At 53.8% G+C, this 17,500-nt stretch overlaps 1 protein-coding gene across 4 annotated transcripts in view; it reads right to left on the reverse strand.

The window, feature by feature from the left end:
• LOC133114521 (myosin-9-like) overlaps window positions 1-17,500 on the reverse strand; it is a 55,457-nt gene that overhangs the window by 6,642 nt on the left and 31,315 nt on the right. For all 4 annotated transcript variants that reach the window (XM_061224003.1, XM_061224002.1, XM_061224005.1 and 1 more), the window contains 20 exons: window positions 16,962-17,135; window positions 16,237-16,351; window positions 13,252-13,442; window positions 12,467-12,588; window positions 10,574-10,643; window positions 10,160-10,320; window positions 9,529-9,637; window positions 9,009-9,140; window positions 7,957-8,163; window positions 7,534-7,671; window positions 7,295-7,418; window positions 6,721-6,892; window positions 5,512-5,724; window positions 4,606-4,750; window positions 3,903-4,109; window positions 2,783-2,887; window positions 2,359-2,511; window positions 1,759-2,007; window positions 867-1,079; window positions 52-264 (listed from right to left, as the gene is read on the reverse strand). In XM_061224003.1, the coding sequence (XP_061079987.1) occupies window positions 52-264; window positions 867-1,079; window positions 1,759-2,007; window positions 2,359-2,511; window positions 2,783-2,887; window positions 3,903-4,109; window positions 4,606-4,750; window positions 5,512-5,724; window positions 6,721-6,892; window positions 7,295-7,418; window positions 7,534-7,671; window positions 7,957-8,163; window positions 9,009-9,140; window positions 9,529-9,637; window positions 10,160-10,320; window positions 10,574-10,643; window positions 12,467-12,588; window positions 13,252-13,442; window positions 16,237-16,351; window positions 16,962-17,135 (3,213 nt within the window). The remainder of the gene's footprint in view (window positions 1-51; window positions 265-866; window positions 1,080-1,758; window positions 2,008-2,358; window positions 2,512-2,782; window positions 2,888-3,902; window positions 4,110-4,605; window positions 4,751-5,511; window positions 5,725-6,720; window positions 6,893-7,294; window positions 7,419-7,533; window positions 7,672-7,956; window positions 8,164-9,008; window positions 9,141-9,528; window positions 9,638-10,159; window positions 10,321-10,573; window positions 10,644-12,466; window positions 12,589-13,251; window positions 13,443-16,236; window positions 16,352-16,961; window positions 17,136-17,500) is intronic.

A 17,500-nucleotide genomic window follows, 5' to 3' on the forward strand; every position in this document is an offset into this window, starting at 1 on the left:
GTGACGGCAGGTACAGCCGACACCCCGCAGAGGCAGGTCGGGGCCCGGTACCTGTTTGACCAGCTGCTTCTTCTTCTCCTCGCCCATCTCGTCGCGGCCCTGGAGGTCCCTCTCGTACTGCGCCTTCATGGCCTGCATGTTGACCTCCAGGCGCAGCTTGGCGTCCTCCGTGGCCTGCAGCTCGTCCTCCAGCTCCTCCAGCTGGGTGCGCATCTCCTCCAGCTGCTGATCCATCGCGCGCTTAGACTTCTCCAGCTCGTGCACCTGCAGGGAGGGGCGGGGAGGGGCAGAGGGGAGGGGAGGGGGGCAGGGAGCGGGAGGGGGGCAGAGGGGCAGGGAGGGGGACAGGGAGGGGGAGAGAGGGAGGGGGGCAGAGAGAGGGAGAGAGAGGGAGAGGGGCAGAGGGGCAGGGAGGGGGAGAGAGGGAGGGGGGCAGGGAGGGGGGCAGAGGGAGAGAGAGAGGGTGTGGCGTTAATGGAATGCAAACAAAAACGTTGGTATTGGAGCGAAGTAGCACATCAAGTATGTTATCCACAGAGCCTAAGAGGCTCTCTCTCACTCTCTCACTCTCTCACTCTCTCACTCTCTCACTCTCTCACTCTCTCACTCTCTCACTCTCTCACACAGAGACAGACAGAGAGAGAGAGAGAGAGAGAGAGAGACAGAGAGACAGAGAGACAGAGAGACAGAGAGACAGACAGAGAGAGAGAGAGAGAGAGAGAGACACAGACAGAGAAAGACACACAGAGAAAGAGGCACAGACAGACAGACAGACAGACACACAGACAGACACACACAGAGAAAGAGGCACAGACAGAGACACAGACAGACAAACAGACAGACACAGGGGAACTGGAAGCCCTTACGCTCTTGCCCACGTCATCCTTGGAGGAGACCATGTCCTCCATTTCGGCGCGGAGCAGCTTGTTGGCGCGGTCCAGCTCGTCCTTCTGGTCCGAGAGGCCCTCCAGCTCGCGGGCCAGCGCCAGGGCACGCGTCTCCTTCTCCCGCGCCTCCGCCTCCGCCCTGTCCCGCTCCTCTGCGTAGCGGCTCGAGATGCACTTCTCCTCAGCCAGGAGCTGCAGGGGAGGCAGGAGGAGAGGAGAGGAGGAGGAGAGGGGAGGAGAGAGAGGAGAGGAGGAGGAGAGGGGAGGAGAGAGAGGGGGAGGAGAGGGGAGGAGAGGGGAGGAGAGGGGAGGAGAGAGAGGAGAGAGGAGAGGAGGGGAGGAGAGAGGAGAGGGGTTACTCTGTACGAAAGGGGCAGATGCTTCCTGATTTAAACGACGGCATTGTCTCTGCTCTCTGCCAAACTCCTAAATGTTGAAATGTCGAAAATGTTGTTCTCCAAACCAGAAAATTGCTCTGAAGAACTATCTACAGATATACTACATTGTGCAGATATAGCAAGTACATTGAAACTCAAAGGCACATGGCAACTCCCCTGTAAAACTGCACCTCTGCACTGAACCACTTAAGTGCATTTGTCGTCAATTAATGGGAAAATGGGACTACAGAATGGGCAGACGTTTGTTGCCAATAGCAACTCACCGACTTGAACCAATCGTTTACCATAAATAAGTAAATCCGTGATTAGATCAAACAAGACGTAGTTTCCAGCCATTAAGGGGACCCGTGCGACTTCATCTCCCATCATCCCTACCCACCACACCAAGGTGAGGCTGCCTGCCTGCCCCGCCCCGCCCCGCCCACACCCGACGGCCAAGCCCCCGGTCTAAACACACGGCACAGCAGGCTCACCTGGTCAAACTTCTTCTGCTTCTTCTCCAGGTTGGAGACGATCTGCCGCAGGTGGTCCTGGTCCACCATCAGGTCGTCCAGCTCCTGCTGCAGCCGGTTCTTGGTCTTCTCCATCTTGTCGAAGGCGGCCGCCTTCTCTTCCAGCCGCTGGTTGCTGGACTCCACTTCCCGCTGCATCCTCTTCCTGCCCTCCTCGGCCGACTCCAGGCTGCAGGCCTCCTGCTCCATCTTCTTCTTCATCTCCGCCACCTACGGGAGCGGGGGGGGGGGGGGGGGGGAGAGAGGAGAGGAGAGGAGAGGAGAGGAGAGGAGAGGGTGGAGGGGGGTGCACAGTGGGGTAAGAGGGCAGTCTTGTTCGCCGACACGCGGCACCCTCCTGGCCAAGCGACGGCAGGAAAGAGGGAAAGGGCGTGACATCGAAGACTGTCGAGCCAGTCTGTCTAAGAAATGTTTTTTAAAAATGTTTTTATGTTTCTTGAATTTATTCGTTGGTCTGGTCAGGGGTTGGGTGATACCGGGATATAGGGGGGGCGGGGCAAGGCCAGGAGAGGGGGGCGAGGTTTTTGGGAGTGCCTGGTTTGGGTGGGAGAGGCGAGGTACCTGGGCCTGCGCGGTGAGCAGCTGCTTCTCCACGGCCCTCTTCGCCTCCTCCTCTTCCTCCAGCGACTCCCGCAGGCCGTTCTGCTCTTCCTCCATCTGCCGCATCCGCGTGGAGAAGGAGAGCTTCTGACGCGTCTCCTCCTGAAGCAGATCCTGTAGGGGGGCAGGGGGAGAGAGGAGGGAGAGGGGGTCATCCAGGGTTCCCCCCCCAATAAGCCAGTGGTCACTGGACACAGGCAGTGGAGGCTTGGGACTGAATTGCTGCACCACAGATTGGACCCATGGAATAGAAAAGAGTGTGTGTGTGTGTGTGTGTGTGCGCGTGTGTGTGTGTGTGTGTGTGTGTGTGTGTGCGCGTGTGTGTGTGTGTGTGTGTGTGTGTGTGTGTGTGTGTGTGCGTGCGTGCGTGTGCGTGTGTGCCCACCTGAGCGTCCTGCAGGGCAGACTCCACCATAGAGCAGTCCTTGGTGGCCTTGATGGACTTCCCCTCCACGTCACACAGCAGCGCGCTCACGTTGTCCAGCTCCGCCTGTGTGTGGGGGGAGGAGAGTCAGTACGCGCAGTATATACCGCCACAATGCCACAACTCCCCAACATACACCACTACTCTCCCCTACGCCAGGCAAGAATAGCCCCAAATTTTAGGCAGCCTATCGACCGCACCCTGCTCCCACCACACACCTAAAACTCATACCCTCTTACCCTGCGCTCGTAGCCCCCTAACCCACCCTCTTACCCCCTCATACCCCACCCTCATGTACCCCACCCTCTTACCCCCTCTTACCCCACCCTCATGTACCCCACCCTCGTACCCCCTCATACCCCACCCTCGTACCCTCTTACCCCACCCTCATGTACCCCACCCTCATACCCCCTCGTACCCCACCCTCATACCCCCTCTTACCCCACCCTCATACCCCCTCGTACCCCACCCTCATACCCCCTCTTACCCCACCCTCATACCCCCTCGTACCCCACCCTCATACCCCCTCTTACCCCACCCTCATACCCCACCCTCATACCCCACCCTCTTACCACCTCGTACCCCACCCTCTTACCCCACCCTCGTACCCCACCCTCATGTACCCCACCCTCATACCCCCTTACCCCACCCTCATACCCCCTCGTACCCCACCCTCATACCCCCTCTTACCCCACCCTCATACCCCCTCGTACCCCACCCTTACCCCACCCTCATACCCCCTCGTACCCCACCCTTACCCCACCCTCATACCCCCTCGTACCCCACCCTTACCCCACCCTCATACCCCCACGTACCCCACCCTCATACCACACCCTCATACCCCCTCTTACCCCACCCTCATACCCCCTCGTACCCCACCCTCTTACTCCACCCTTGTACCCCTATGCCCTCGTACCCCACCCTCTTACCCCACCCTCGTACCCCTATGCGCTCGTACCCCACCCTCTTACCCCACCCTCGTACCCCTATGCCCTCGTACCCCACCCTCTTACCCCACCCTCGTACCCCTATGCCCTCGTACCCCACCCTCTTACCCCACCCTCTTACCCCACCCTCGTACCTGTATCTTGGCCAGCCGCTCAGCCTGGTCGCAGCGCTGCTTCTCGCTCTCGACGTACTTGACCTGCAGCTCCTGCACCTGCGACTCGGCCTTCTTCCTGCGGTGCTCCGACTCGCCCTTCCCCTGCATGAGCCCCTGCAGCTCGATGGCCAGCTCGTTCCGCTCGCTCTCCAGGGCCTGCTTGGCCTTGTCCACCGACACCTTGTTCTGGAGGGGCGCGGGGGGCGGGGGGGATACATGAGATCTGCTCCAGCCTGAGGGATGTCGACCCTGGTCTCCATTACATTACAGCCATTTGGCAGATTCTCTTATCCAGAGCGATGTGCAAAACAAAGTCCATACCCATAACCAGGGACAAGATATTTGGCTTGTTCCAGCCGAAACGCCAGTTTCTGGCATAATACATAGGTGGTGAAGTTAGGGACAACATTACATTAGTTATTTAGCTGATGCTTTTATCCAAAGCGACTTACAAGTCGGACTAAGCAGGGGACAATATTCCCCTGGAGCAACGTTGGGGTTAGGGGCCTTGCTCAAGGTCCAAACGACAGCACCGATCTTATTGTGGCTAGACAATAAGGCATGGGCAACCAAGCTTCCAGGTGTCACAGTCAAGCACCATAGCCACTAGGCTACAGGCCACAAAACTACAATTCCCACAACGTCAGCATTGTGGTAGGACTACGGTTCCCAGCACGCTCACCCTCTTGGCCTGCTCCAGCTGCTCGTTGAGTTCATCGAAGGCCTGGCCGTGTTTCTGCCTCATCTCCATCACCTGCTGCTCGTGCACCCGTGCTTCATCATCCAGAGTCTTCTTCAGGTGGGCCACCTCAGTCTCACGCTTGCTCCTGTAAGGGGGGGGGAGAGCGGGGGGGCGCTGTTCACTCTGCCCCGGAGGCCCTATAGCAGTGGTCCTCACTCCTGGTCCTGGACAGCCGCAGGGTGCGCTGGTTTTCATCGTTACTCTTAATTGCACTTAATTGAATCAATCACAGCGGTTAATTACGCAGTTAACACCCCTCACCAGGTTTCTCGGGTCATGATTGGTTGCTGATATTAGTGAAAACAAAACACGGCACGGCCCTGCGGCTTTCCTGGACCAGGAGTGAGGACCACTGGCACAACTGTCCTTTTTTCCTGCTGCATGAAACGGGAAACCCAGTAAATTTGGATGGATTCTGAGGTTGTCAAGTTTAACATGGCCAAAAAGCCCATTTCCAGAACAGTTATTGTTCAGTGCGGATGCTCACGCCTTTAGTTATAGTCAGTCATCATTATAAGTCATAGTTATAGTCACGGTCACTGTCATAATTAAAGTCATATGGTCATGGTCAGGGCCATAGCTATATGGTTATAGTAATATAGTCAGTCACAATTACAGTTAAAATCATGGTCATGGCTATTATAGTCATGGTTATAGTTACAGTCACATAGTTATATAGTCGTAGTTATAGTCAGTCACATAGTCATAATCATACAGTCATATAATCACATAGAGTCATAGTCGCGGTCGCGGTCCCCGTTATAGTCCTGGGCGTGGCCGGGTCTCGGTCTTGGCCCCGGCCCCAGTAGGGCCCCGGAGCGAGGGGAAACGGCGGCGCCCCCCTACCTGAGCTCCTGCTGGGCGGCGGTGGAGTCCAGCGTGTCCTCCAGCTCGGTCTTCAGCGCCTCCAGCTCCTCGCCCAGGTCGCGGCGGTGCTTCTCGGCCTTGACGCGGGCCGCCCGCTCCAGCTCCAGGTCCTCCTGCAGCTCGGACAGCTGCGCCTCCAGCTCCCGGATCTTCTTCTGGGCGTGGTTCTTCTGCGCCGCCTCCTCTTCCACCCTGGGGACGGGGGGTTCGGTCACTTTACTTAAACCGTCGCAAAGTCGCCCCCGAACGAGACGGGCGACGGAACGGAGTCGAACGGGGACCGGGACGGGGCTTTTATTAAAGGCAGAGCAGAGGTTGATAGCGGGACCATATTTCAGCCACAGGTAGATTAAAATAGGACGTCAATCTCGACTCATAAACTACAAACACAAATACAAAGCTCATAAAACAACCTTACTAACATGGTCTTAACCTAATCTCCAAGCACCCTTTGTGGCCAGTCTCTAAAGACCGGTACAGGTAAGATAGGGGACCCATGCGAGGTGCGGGGTACAGGTGAGGGGGGTACAGGTGAGGAAGAGGACCCAGGCGAATTGGAGGTACAGGTAAGGTGGGAGTACAGGTGAGGAAGGGGACCCAGGGGAATTGGAGGTACAGGTAAGGTGGGAGTACAGGTGAGGAAGAGGACCCAGGCGAATTGGAGGAACAGGTGAGGAAGGGGACCCAGGCGAATTGGAGGTACAGGTAAGGTGGGAGTACAGGTGAGGAAGGGGACCCAGGCGAATTGGAGGTACAGGTAAGGTGGGAGTGCAGGTGAGGAAGGGGACCCAGGCGAATTGGAGGTACAGGTAAGGTGGGAGTACAGGTGAGGAAGGGGACCCAGGCGAATTGGAGTAACAGGGGAGGTGGGGGTACAGGTGAGGAAGGGGACCCAGGCGAATTGGAGGTACAGGTAAGGTGGGAGTACAGGTGAGGAAGGGGACCCAGGCGAATTGGAGGTACAGGTAAGGTTGGAGTACAGGTGAGGAAGACGACCCAGGTGAATTGGAGGTACAGGTAAGGTGGGAGTACAGGTGAGGAAGGGGACCCAGGTGAATTAGAGGTGCAGGGGAGGTGGGGGTACAGGTGAGGAAGAGGACCCAGGCGAATTGGAGGTACAGGGGAGGTGGGGGTACAGGTGAGGGAGGGGTCCCAGGTGAGTTGGGTGCCCAGGCGACGGGAGCTCACCTGACCAGCGCAGCCTGGAGCTCCTCCTCCTTCTTGGCTAGCTGGGCGCGGAGCTCGGCGATCTGGGCCTGCAGCTCGGCGATCTGGTCGTGCACATCGGTGTAGTCGCCCTCCAGCTTGCGCCGGTTCTTCTCCAGCTCCTGACGCTGCTTCTCCTCCCGCCGCAGACGGTCTGGAGAGAGGGAGGAGAGAGAAGAGAGAGGAGAGGGAGAGGGAGAGGAGAGGGAGAGCCAAAAATCAGCAAGACGAGAGGGACAGGGGCACTCACACGAGTCTGGTGCTGTGGGCAAGACTGCGTAGCCCTCAGCTTTCACCTGGAGGGATCTTGACGAACACTGATCCTGACTGAACACCCCGTCTCCCTGGTGTCCTCTCACGCTCTCATTGGCTATTGCTTCTTATTGCCGTTCTCATTACTAGGCCCAAATGACTTGCTCACACGACTAGTTTGGGTGCCGATAATTTCGAACGCGCTTCCGGGCGTCGGGGACGGGCACAAAATGGCGGTCAGGAGTCTCTGAAGCGTCAGCGACGGCGCGGACGGGCGAGGCCACGAGGACGGGGGGGCTCTCACCCTCCAGGTCGGTGATCATGGCCTCGTGCTTGTTCTTCAGCTTCTGCAGACTCTTGGACTTCTCCTCCTCCTCGGCCAGGTTGGTGGTGAACTCGGAGATCCTCTCGTCCATCAGCTTCTTCTCCTGAGGAACGAGAGCGACACCCGTCAAGCCCAAAGCCGCCACACTCCTCAAATCGTCCCGTCCTCCACCCCCCCCTTCAGGTGAGACGGACCAACGGCCGCAACGCCAAACCCACCTTGTTGAGCTTTAGGTTCTGGTCTTCCAGCACCATGACGTCCTCCTCGCTCTTCTTCATCTTGGCGTCCAGGGTGACCTTCTCCAACTGCAGCTTCTGCCGGGCAGCCTCTTCCTCATCCAGCTGCTGCTCCAGGTCCTGCAGGGGTGGGGTGGTGGGGAGGTAAACAGAGTCACAAGGCAGTCCCATAGGCATCCATCTTATATCGGAAATACCTTGGCCATTGGAATCAGAGGCCTACATAAACAAGTGATTTTGGAACGTCAATCACGCAACGCAAGTGCTCTCCCTCAGTCCACGCCGGGGCCGACTCCGCGCTCAACGTGTACGGCACACGCAAAACGTACGACTTGCGGAAAGGGGAAACGTCCGACAGCTCCAGCTTCCAACTCCAACCTGGGGAGCCGAGGAGGAGGACCTCACCGTGATGTTCTGCTGCATCTTCTTCTTGTCGGTCTGCAGGTGGCTGACGCGCTCCTCCTCCTCCTCCACGCGCGCCTCCAGGTCGTGCAGGATCTCCTCCAGCTCCTGCTTCCTGGCGGCCAGGCGGCAGCGCATCTCCTCGGCCTCCGCGCAGAGCTCCGTCTCGGCCTGCAGCTGCTCCTGCAGGGCCACCTTCTCCGCGGTCAGCTGTGGGGGGGGGGGGGAAAAGACCGGGGGAAAGGACCGGGGGGGGTCAAACTCCATCCTGCCAATAAACCACCCTGTGCTGACTGCTTCATTACCACCCGAAGTATGCCTGTAATACCATCCTTTTCCGCCTAAACTTTCAACATCTCCCCCCTCTTTTAACCAAAGCAAAGAAAGAAAGATATACTTTATTGAACCCCGTGGGGTAATTTGTCCTCTGCATTTGACGCATCCTAGTTATTTGGGGGGCAGTGGGCAGCCACAGTGCAGCACCCGGGGACCAACTACAGTTCTGAGGCCAGTGTCTAACCCAGAACCTCCTTCTTGCAAGGCAACAGTGGTAACCACCACACCACCGAAAGTAACAGAAGGTGCTAGAAAAATAAATTGAACTGAAATTGAATTGTGACAACACCCACTACCCCTGAAACTAACGGCAGGGCCCTTCTGTACAGGGGAGAGGCAGCACTGCGAGTCTGGGTAATACTGGGTGTACCGGGGAGAGGCAGCACTGCTAGTCTGGGTAATACTGGGTGTAGAGGGGAGAGGCAGCACTGCTAGTCTGGGCAATACTGGGTGTAGAGGGGAGAGGCAGCACTGCTAGACTGGGTAATACTGGGTGTAGAGGGGAGAGGCAGCACTGCTAGTCTGGGTAATATTGGGTGTAGAGGGGAGAGGCAGCACTGCTAGTCTGGGTAATACTGGGTGTAGAGGGGAGAGGCAGCACTGCTAGTCTGGGTAATACTGGGTGTAGAGGGGAGAGGCAGCACTGCTAGTCTGGGTAATACTGGGCGTACAGGGGAGTGGTCGGGGAGAGGCAGCGCTGCATGCTGGGTAATACACACCTGCTGCTGCTTGCACTCCATCTCCTGCAGCTGCGTCTCTGTGTGCTGCTGCCTCTCCCGCGTGGCCTTCAGCTCGTTGTCCTTCACCGCCATCTCGTCCTCCTGGCGGCTCACCTGCAGCAGGGGCTTCACCTGCGGGCGCAATACAGTTACATTACATCACCAGAGCCAATTACAGTTGATTAGACTAAGCAGGGGACAATCTTCCCCTTCTGGAGCGATGCGGGGTTAAGGGCCTTTGCTCAACGGCCCAAGCAGCCGTGTAAGTTCTTATCGTGGCTACACCGGGTGATTGAGCCACTAAACCTTCCGGGCGCCAGCCGTGTGGCTTAACCACTAGGCTACGGGCTGGTTTGATCAGGGTGCATCACACAGACCGAAGAGCATCCACGCAAACCCAAACGGATCACACGCACACACACACACACACACACACACACACACACACACACACACACACACACACACACACACACACACACACAGGAGCCTAAGGGGAGGGGGGTCTGGGTGTTCTCACCTTAGTGAAGAGTCTCCACCACTGCCAGTTGCGGAGTTTCAGGTACGCGGCACAGTTCCTCTGGATCACCTTCATGGCTGTCAGCTGCTGCTGCCTCTTCGCGAAGGCCCTGGCGGGAGGGTGGAGAGGCAGTAAAGTAACAGTCATGTTAGGTGTGGACGCTAACTAGGAGCGGCTAGTAGCAACAGTCATGTTAGCTGTGGATGCTAACTCGGAGCAGCTAGTAACAACAGTCGTGTTAGCTGTGGACGCTAACTAAGAGTGGCTAGTGAAAACACACTTTAGCTGTGGACGCTAACTAGAAGCAGCATGTAACATCACTTACATTAGCTGTGGATGCTAACTAGGAGCGGCTAGTGAAAACACACACTTTAGCTGTGGACGCCAACTAGGAGCGCTGAGTGACAACAGACATTTTAGCTGTGGATGCTACTATAACTAGGAGCTGTAAGTAAACACACATTTCAGCTGTGTACGTGAACTCATAACTAGTAAAAACTGAAAGCACTAAGCTGCCATTAACACACGGGGGATTGGTTTGGAGGTGTACAGATTTGGGGGTTGAGGGTCGCGTGGATGATGGGGGCGGGAGGGGGCAGGGCAGGACGGGGCGGGGTGGGACAGGACGTACTTTCGGGCAACGTAGCCACGGCACCAGGCCTGGAAGCTGATGATAACGTCGGTGATCTTCATGTCCCTCTCCTCCTCCAGGTGGGCCAGAACCCCGGCCCGGAAGAACACTTTACTCTGCCCAATCCGGTACAGGTTGGGGTCCAGCTCCAGGGCCTTGATCTAACAGAGGTCAAGCACAAGCAATCAATCATTAATCAATCAAATTGTATTTGTATCATCACTTTTCATACAAGCAAACGCAGTTCAAAGTTCTTTCCATGTAATTCGGTTGACTACAATCAGGATAGTTTTTAATAAAAGCTAAAGAAGCTAAAAAAAGTGCTAAAATATATAAATGGACAAATAGAATAAAGAATAAAGAAAGAATAAAGGAAGCAAAAGAACGTGAAAGTGGCACGGTCCGGAGCCTTACCATGAGCACACAGGCCTGTTTCCCATCCATGAAGCCCTTAGGAATGGAGTTAGGCGTGAGGATCTCGTACCTGAGAACGGAAAACCACAAACGTGAGACAACCAAACGCCACCAAACACTGGTCACCTCAGAAAATACATCTCAGCACTTTCTGATGCTAGTTTTAAATCGCATACATCTTGCTTCAACTGACATTTTGACTAACCAGTGCACCTAAAGGCCTTGGTCACACTGCAGCCAAATACGGGCACGAGTATCAAATCAGGAGACGACTGTAGAGGTCAGTCAAACCAGAAGCCAGTGTGGTTAAGGTTAAATTAACACCAAAGTTTTTATTGCCCAACTTCACCATTCCATCCAAGGCAGCAGGTGCCTCTCTCTTTGTTCTGTGAGGTCGGCCATTTTAATTCAGAGAGTAAGAGGGCAGGAAAGACTAAAGCTCAGCTCAGTGCGTTTGTGCAACTGACACCTGGCTTTATTACAAATCCCATGAGATGGAGCTCTGTCCTTTACACACAGCAGGGCTCCAAGCAGTCCTTCGTGTTACAAACACGCAACGCATGACTAAACAATACAACGTGACTAAACACACAACATGCGACTAAACGCACAACATGCGACTAAACGCACAACATGCGACTAAACACACAACATGCGACTAAACACACAACATGCGACTAAACACACATGTGACTAAACACACAATACTGCAGCTGGGTAAAGCAGGGCTCAAGCGTGAACCAGAATAGAGGCCCAACAGATCAAACAGCCAAAGGCATCAGGCACTTCAAAACCAAACGCAGAAACACGCCGTCTCCACGGCGACGCGAGACATTTAACACATTCATTAGATGGATATTACGTGTTTATGTCACAATTAAATTAGCTGCGCCCCTAATGCAACCCCCTTTGAACCTGCTGAAATAACCGGCAGCTCCCTGTAATTGGAGTGAGATAATTGTACAGCCAGCTTCATTCCACAGCATGCAGCTGCCCTGGTTTAATCCCAGTGAGTTTATGACTGTTATTAGCACTGTTTTTAAGAGGGTAATGCCACAGTGGCACTGCTCTGTTAAGCAGGAGCAGACCACAGCCAGCGGCGTTAGACACACCGGAATCAGGATTCACTTTGTCCCCTCAATTTAGCCATCTCTTCATAAGCATACGAACACGTCTTAAAGTATATATATATTCTGAAAAAGGTATAAAAGGTATAAAATGAGAACACCTGTGCATTTTCACAACAAAGTGTTTTTTCATGAACGTTCTCCTTCCTCCTCAGTGAACGTTGGTCAGATAGACCGAGATGAAAAACCCCCTGACAGAGCCGTTGGACTCACATGTACCTCACATAGCAGATGCTAGCGCTGCTCCAGCTCCCGTTTGCCGTACGGACGCGGGCACACTCGATGCGGACGGCCGAAAAAGCCCGCCTCCGCAGAGGTAAAACGGAACGGGGAACACGGGACACTGGAGGGGTGACGAATTTGGGGCGTGAATGGAGAGGATCGATCGGCTAAATCGCGAGAGGGAAGCACGGCGAGGTGCAGGAAAGCGAAGGCATGGTAACAGGTTACCATGACGACACTCTGGCAACACAACCCTCAAATTCTAAAGAAAAAATGTCTGTCTATTTGTATTAACCTATTTTATATTTATTATCTTGTGTTTTTTGCTTGGCATACGTAAGGCACCGTTCTGGAGTCCAAGTCCATGTGTGCGCGTGTGTGAGAGAGAGAGAGAGAGAGAGAGAGAGTACACTTGGCCAGTAAAAAAAGGGTTCTGATTCTGAAAGGAATTTAATCTTTAGCGGAGCAGAAACATGTTGGGGCGAGCGAGAGGCCGGGGTTAAAATCCCAGGATGCTCTCTGTTGGAGCGGTGCGGGTCAGTACCTCTGCCTGAACTCCTGGAAGACGATGCGGTTGGGGAAGCCCTGTCTGCAGATGCGGATCCCCTCCAGAACACCGTTACACCTCAGCTGATCCAGGACCAGGTGGGGGTCCAGCTTACCCGCCTGAGGCCGGCAGGAGAGGTGGGTTATGGGATATGGAGTCCATGACGTGAAAGCAAACTCTTACTTACCACCAGAAGGGGGCAGAGTTAAAGATGAAGGCACAACCACAACATGCTTTACTGCCATTATCCATCAGAGATCACTTGAGAAAGCTACCATTTTCACAGTTGAAATTATTTATATTGTATAATATTGATATTGTATATTAAGTTTTCTACCACCAAAATTACTACAAGCACCATGATTGTAGAACTGTAGCAGAAGTTGCCTTTGGGAGTAGTCTATCATCCGTAATCTATCATCCGTAATCATTAAAAGGCCTGTAGGCATGAGATAAAGACCTGTAGGCATGAGATAAAGACCTGTAGGCACCAGATAAAGACCTGTAGGCACCAGATAAAGACCTGTAGGCACCAGATAAAGACCTGTAGGCATCAGATTAAGGCCTGTAGGCATCAGATAAAGGCCCATCAGATTAAGGCCCGTAGGTATGAGATAAAGGCCTGTAGGGATCAGATAAAGACCTGTAGGCATCAGATTAAGGCCTGTAGGCATCAGATAAAGGCCCATCAGATTAAGGCCCGTAGGTATGAGATAAAGGCCTGTAGGGATCAGATAAAATGTTTCTCGGGGCTGTAGCGGGATTGGAGGCCACGCACGCACCTTCTTCTCGTGGTTGGGGATGATGCAGCGCACGAAGTTGGGGTTGGTGTTGCGGAGTGTGGCCATCAGCTTGGCCAGCTGCTCCTTGTACAGCTGCCCCACCGTGCGGAACATGCCCTTCCGCGTCTTAAACGCTCCCGGCATCGACTCTGACATGCCCACCACTTTCTCCAGGCCCACGATGCGGTCCACTGATGAGGAGGAGGAGGGGAGGGAGGGAGGAGGAGGAGGAGGAGGGGAGGCACAAAATAATGTGAGGGGCGGAGATGCTTGTGAACAGCCAAACCTCAAATTCCATCCGCTCCTCCCTTCAAAGGAGGCAAACGGAGACGCTCGAGAGAACAAACGGGGAGAGGGGGAGGAGGAGGAGGAGGAGGACGGGGAGAGGGAAGAGGAAGGCAGAGAGAGACAGGAAACGATGGGAGTGACGTGAGGGGAAGGGGCGGAGTCACACAGCACACCGAGCCAATCGGATGCAGTGAGAGGGGTGGTCTGTGAAAGAGTGACAGCGGGTGTGTGTTTGTGTGTGTGTGTACACGTACGTGTCTGTGTGTGTGTGCTCACTCCAAGGGTCCAGTTCCAGTCACGTGTACACGCGGAGCGGGAGAGTCCGGGGTCAGACGCCAGGTAAAAGTCCTGCCCGTGTGTTCCCCCACCCATTGACTCATTAACATCCCACCTCCTCCGGTGCTCAGCCGCAAACGCGGGCGACCGAAACTAAACACTGGGGAGGACTTTTACTTTCTGGACCAGGACTTTCCGCCCCCCTCCGTGCACATGGATTCCACTCAAGCATGCATTGGTACACGTGTGAATGGAGATGGAACGTTACCTGGAGCATACACTACGCATGTAAACACATGGAAACGGTTACTATGGGCATGTCAGAGGACATGGCGTCCCAGGAGGTGAAAATGGGACACCTGAGCAGTCACTGAACACACTGAATGTACACGGCACCCACTGTGGATCATCACACCATCACATCAGCACGTCTGTGCGGTGGCCACACTCTCTGTGTGTGTGTGTTTATGTAGTGAGAACAAGAGTCACACCCATGCAGTAGATACCCGTTTCTGCAGTACCACTGACCAACAGCAGGGGGCCCCAAACCACACTATTATGCAGAGGGAGAGAAGGAGGGTTTGAGTGAGAGAGAGAGAGAGAGGGGGGAACAGCTGGCTCCAATGTGCAGAGGGCTGGAGGGGAGAAGTAGGCAAACTCATTCATTAAACAGTTCAAATAAGTACAGAGAACATTTGCACATTTGAACGTCTACGGAGAGAGGACAGGAGAGGCTAACGCAGGAACGAATGGAAAAAAACCAGAGAAAGAGAGGGAATGAGAATGAGAGAGAGGGAGAGGGAGAGAGAAAGAACAACAGGATGTAGCCAAAGGCTTGACAACAAAGCACTGAGAGAAAGATACACTGCAAAAAGGCTTCAAACTTAAGTGTTTTAGTCTTGTATCGAGACCAAGACTTTGCACAGCCGTTGGGCCCTTGAGCAAGGCCCATAACCCTGTATTGCTCCAGGGGAGGATTGTCTCCTGCTTAGTCTAATCAACTGTACATCACTCTGGATAAAAGTATCAGCCAAATGGCATTAATGTAAATGTAATGTAATTAAATATTAGCTGACTTTGGTACCCTTTGCTCATCAAATGAAACTTTCCCTGGTAAACCTTGAATTGAGTCCAACCGTTTCACCTCATTGGCAAACATTTTGTCTTATTTATCAGAAAAGTGAAAATGCAGAGAAATGCATCTGTAGAGTTATTTTACCCCATGTGCGATTTGGGGGCTTAGGGCTGGCATTTCCCCTCTCTCTCTTCGGTGAAAAGCACTATACAAATAAAACTGGATTAAAAATAAGGTTTTAAAAGAAGTACAGTCATGCTTCCTTCAGTTGAGCTTATTTGGACTAAATGTTTAAATTATGTGTAGGGATGTTTAAAATCACTGTCAGCGTAGGCGTTTCCTAAATATGAGGCAAAACTTCTCAAAACAAACACGTCCAGTAACGTCAACCTCCAGCCTGTGTTTCAAATAACCAATTCAATTAATCTCAACTGAAAAAAATGTCTAAACACAAGACTAAAATACATTTTTTTGGGGGGGGGGTTTTGCAGTGTGGGAGCTGGGAGAGGTGAAACGGAGGAGTGAGGAAAAGAAAGGAAGGACAGAAAGGGGGAGCAGAAGAAAGAAGAGAGAAACGGTCACCTGAGTTCACATGGAGCAGAGGGAAGCGCTGGTAAAAATACGCCCTCTGCCCACTCTGCACCTCTGAGAGAGGAGGGATGGAGGGAGAGGGGGGGGGGAGGAGGAGGAGTGGAGGAGAGCAGGGGGAGAGAGGGAGGAGGAGAGGGGGAGGAGGAGAGGGGGAGAGAGGGAGGAGGAAGAGGAGGAGTGGGGGAGAGGAGAGAGGGGGAGGAGACAGAAAGAGGAGGAGGAGTGGGGGAGAGGAGAGAGGGGGAGGAGACAGAAAGAGGAGGAGGAGTGGGGCAGAGGAGAGAGGGAGAGGGGGAGGAGAGAGGGAGAGAGGAGGAAGAGAGAGGAGGAGGACGGAGGGAGAGGAGACAGGGAGCGAGAGAAAAGGAGAAAGGACAGGATGATGGGACAGGAGAGGTAAAGACGTAAAGAAAGAGAGAGACAGTAGACCAGCCACAGGTGGAAGAAATGAGATTTAGATGGAGACGGCACCATTGTGGAGAGAACAGAAAACGAGCTCTGATTTTCGAAAGAGCTGAGAAAATGGACTCCATTCACCCAGGATATCCACAACACATGTTTGCGGTTAGTCAGGACACATTTGACACACTTAACCGAAATACACAGCGACTATCCTGACAGATTCAACTGTATAACACAGCTTGTAGAGCTTCTCACAGCCCATTTCTGGCTGGTGAATAACTGCTGAATTAATGAACCTTTTGCATTTCTTAAAGAAAATAACTGAGCAGTAGTTAGGAGCATAAAGAGCTCACCATCCTTCCACAGCTCGGACACAAACTTGTCAGAGGACTGGTTCAGCAGGGTGGCCACGTTGTCGTTCAGGGGGTCCATGTTCTTCATCAGCCATGTGTCGGCCTTGTAGTCCACCTATGGAGAGGGGCAAAGGGTCAAAGGTCATCTCCTCCAGCCCTCAACCCTGATGTCCCTTCCAGTGTCACTCTCCTCCCTCCCTCCCTCCCTCCCCCCCCCGTTTCGCTTCTGAGTACCTTGATGGAGGCTGTGGAAAAATTGGGCTTGGGTGGAAGCCAAGCCGCTAATGTTCCTTTTTTTTATTTATTTTTTTTACACACAGCTGGCCTTTAAAACTCATTTCTCACAGGGAATTAACAATAATAGGGGTTTTATTTATTTATTTATTTATTTATGTATTTACTTCAGAATGTTTTTCCAAAATTCCAAGTTGGTGTTCTATTCACACACACTTGCTTTCGATTGCCAGCAGAGGAGCGATTGTTACATCATCAGCACTGGAATGTTCAGTTAAGAACATTCTATTCACACAACTGTGACCTCACACCTTAAAGGGCTAGCGGACATGGAGTTGCTACAGAGTTGTATCATCTTAGTGCGTAACGACCCCTCTTCTTTTCTTCCCTGTGTAAGGACCCCTCTCTGTCCCCCACGTAGGGACCCCTCTCTCCCCCCCACGTAAGGACCCCTCTCCCCCCCGCGTAACGACCCCTCTCCCGCCCGTTACCTTCCCGGCGTAGTGCATGACGCAGAAGTCAGCCTCGTCCTTCAGCTTCTTGGGCTTGTAGAATTTGGGGTGGTTGCCCAGCTCCTGGGCCACCTTCTCCACGAACGACTTGTCGGTGGCCTTGGGGAACCAGCACTCCTCATCCAGCAGGGCCAGGATGCCGGGGGGGTTGGCCTGGACAGGAGAGGGGGGGGGGGGGGGAACCGGCGGAGGTCAGCAAAGACACCCCCTGCTCAGCAGTTTACAGCCAGTACACACTCTCACCAAACACTCACTGCCCACACACTCACTCAACAGGAGTCTCCGCGGAAATAAAAACCGCAATTAGTTCTGCTCGCGATCTATTTTCACTTCCTCCTCGCGTCACTGCAAGCAATGCGCGCCCCGTTCATATTAAACTTAATTAAGCGCCATTAGGCGAGCAATTAAATGTCGACTCGTCGGGAACTTAAGGCCTAATTGACAACAGAGGACCGTGCTTTTTGGCAGGCGGGAGTGAAGGGAGCTGAAAGGCGATTCGCTGGGCCAGCGTCGGGTTT

Source organism: Conger conger, chromosome 16 (assembly GCF_963514075.1).
Source record: "Conger conger chromosome 16, fConCon1.1, whole genome shotgun sequence".
NCBI lineage: Eukaryota > Metazoa > Chordata > Actinopteri > Anguilliformes > Congridae > Conger > Conger conger.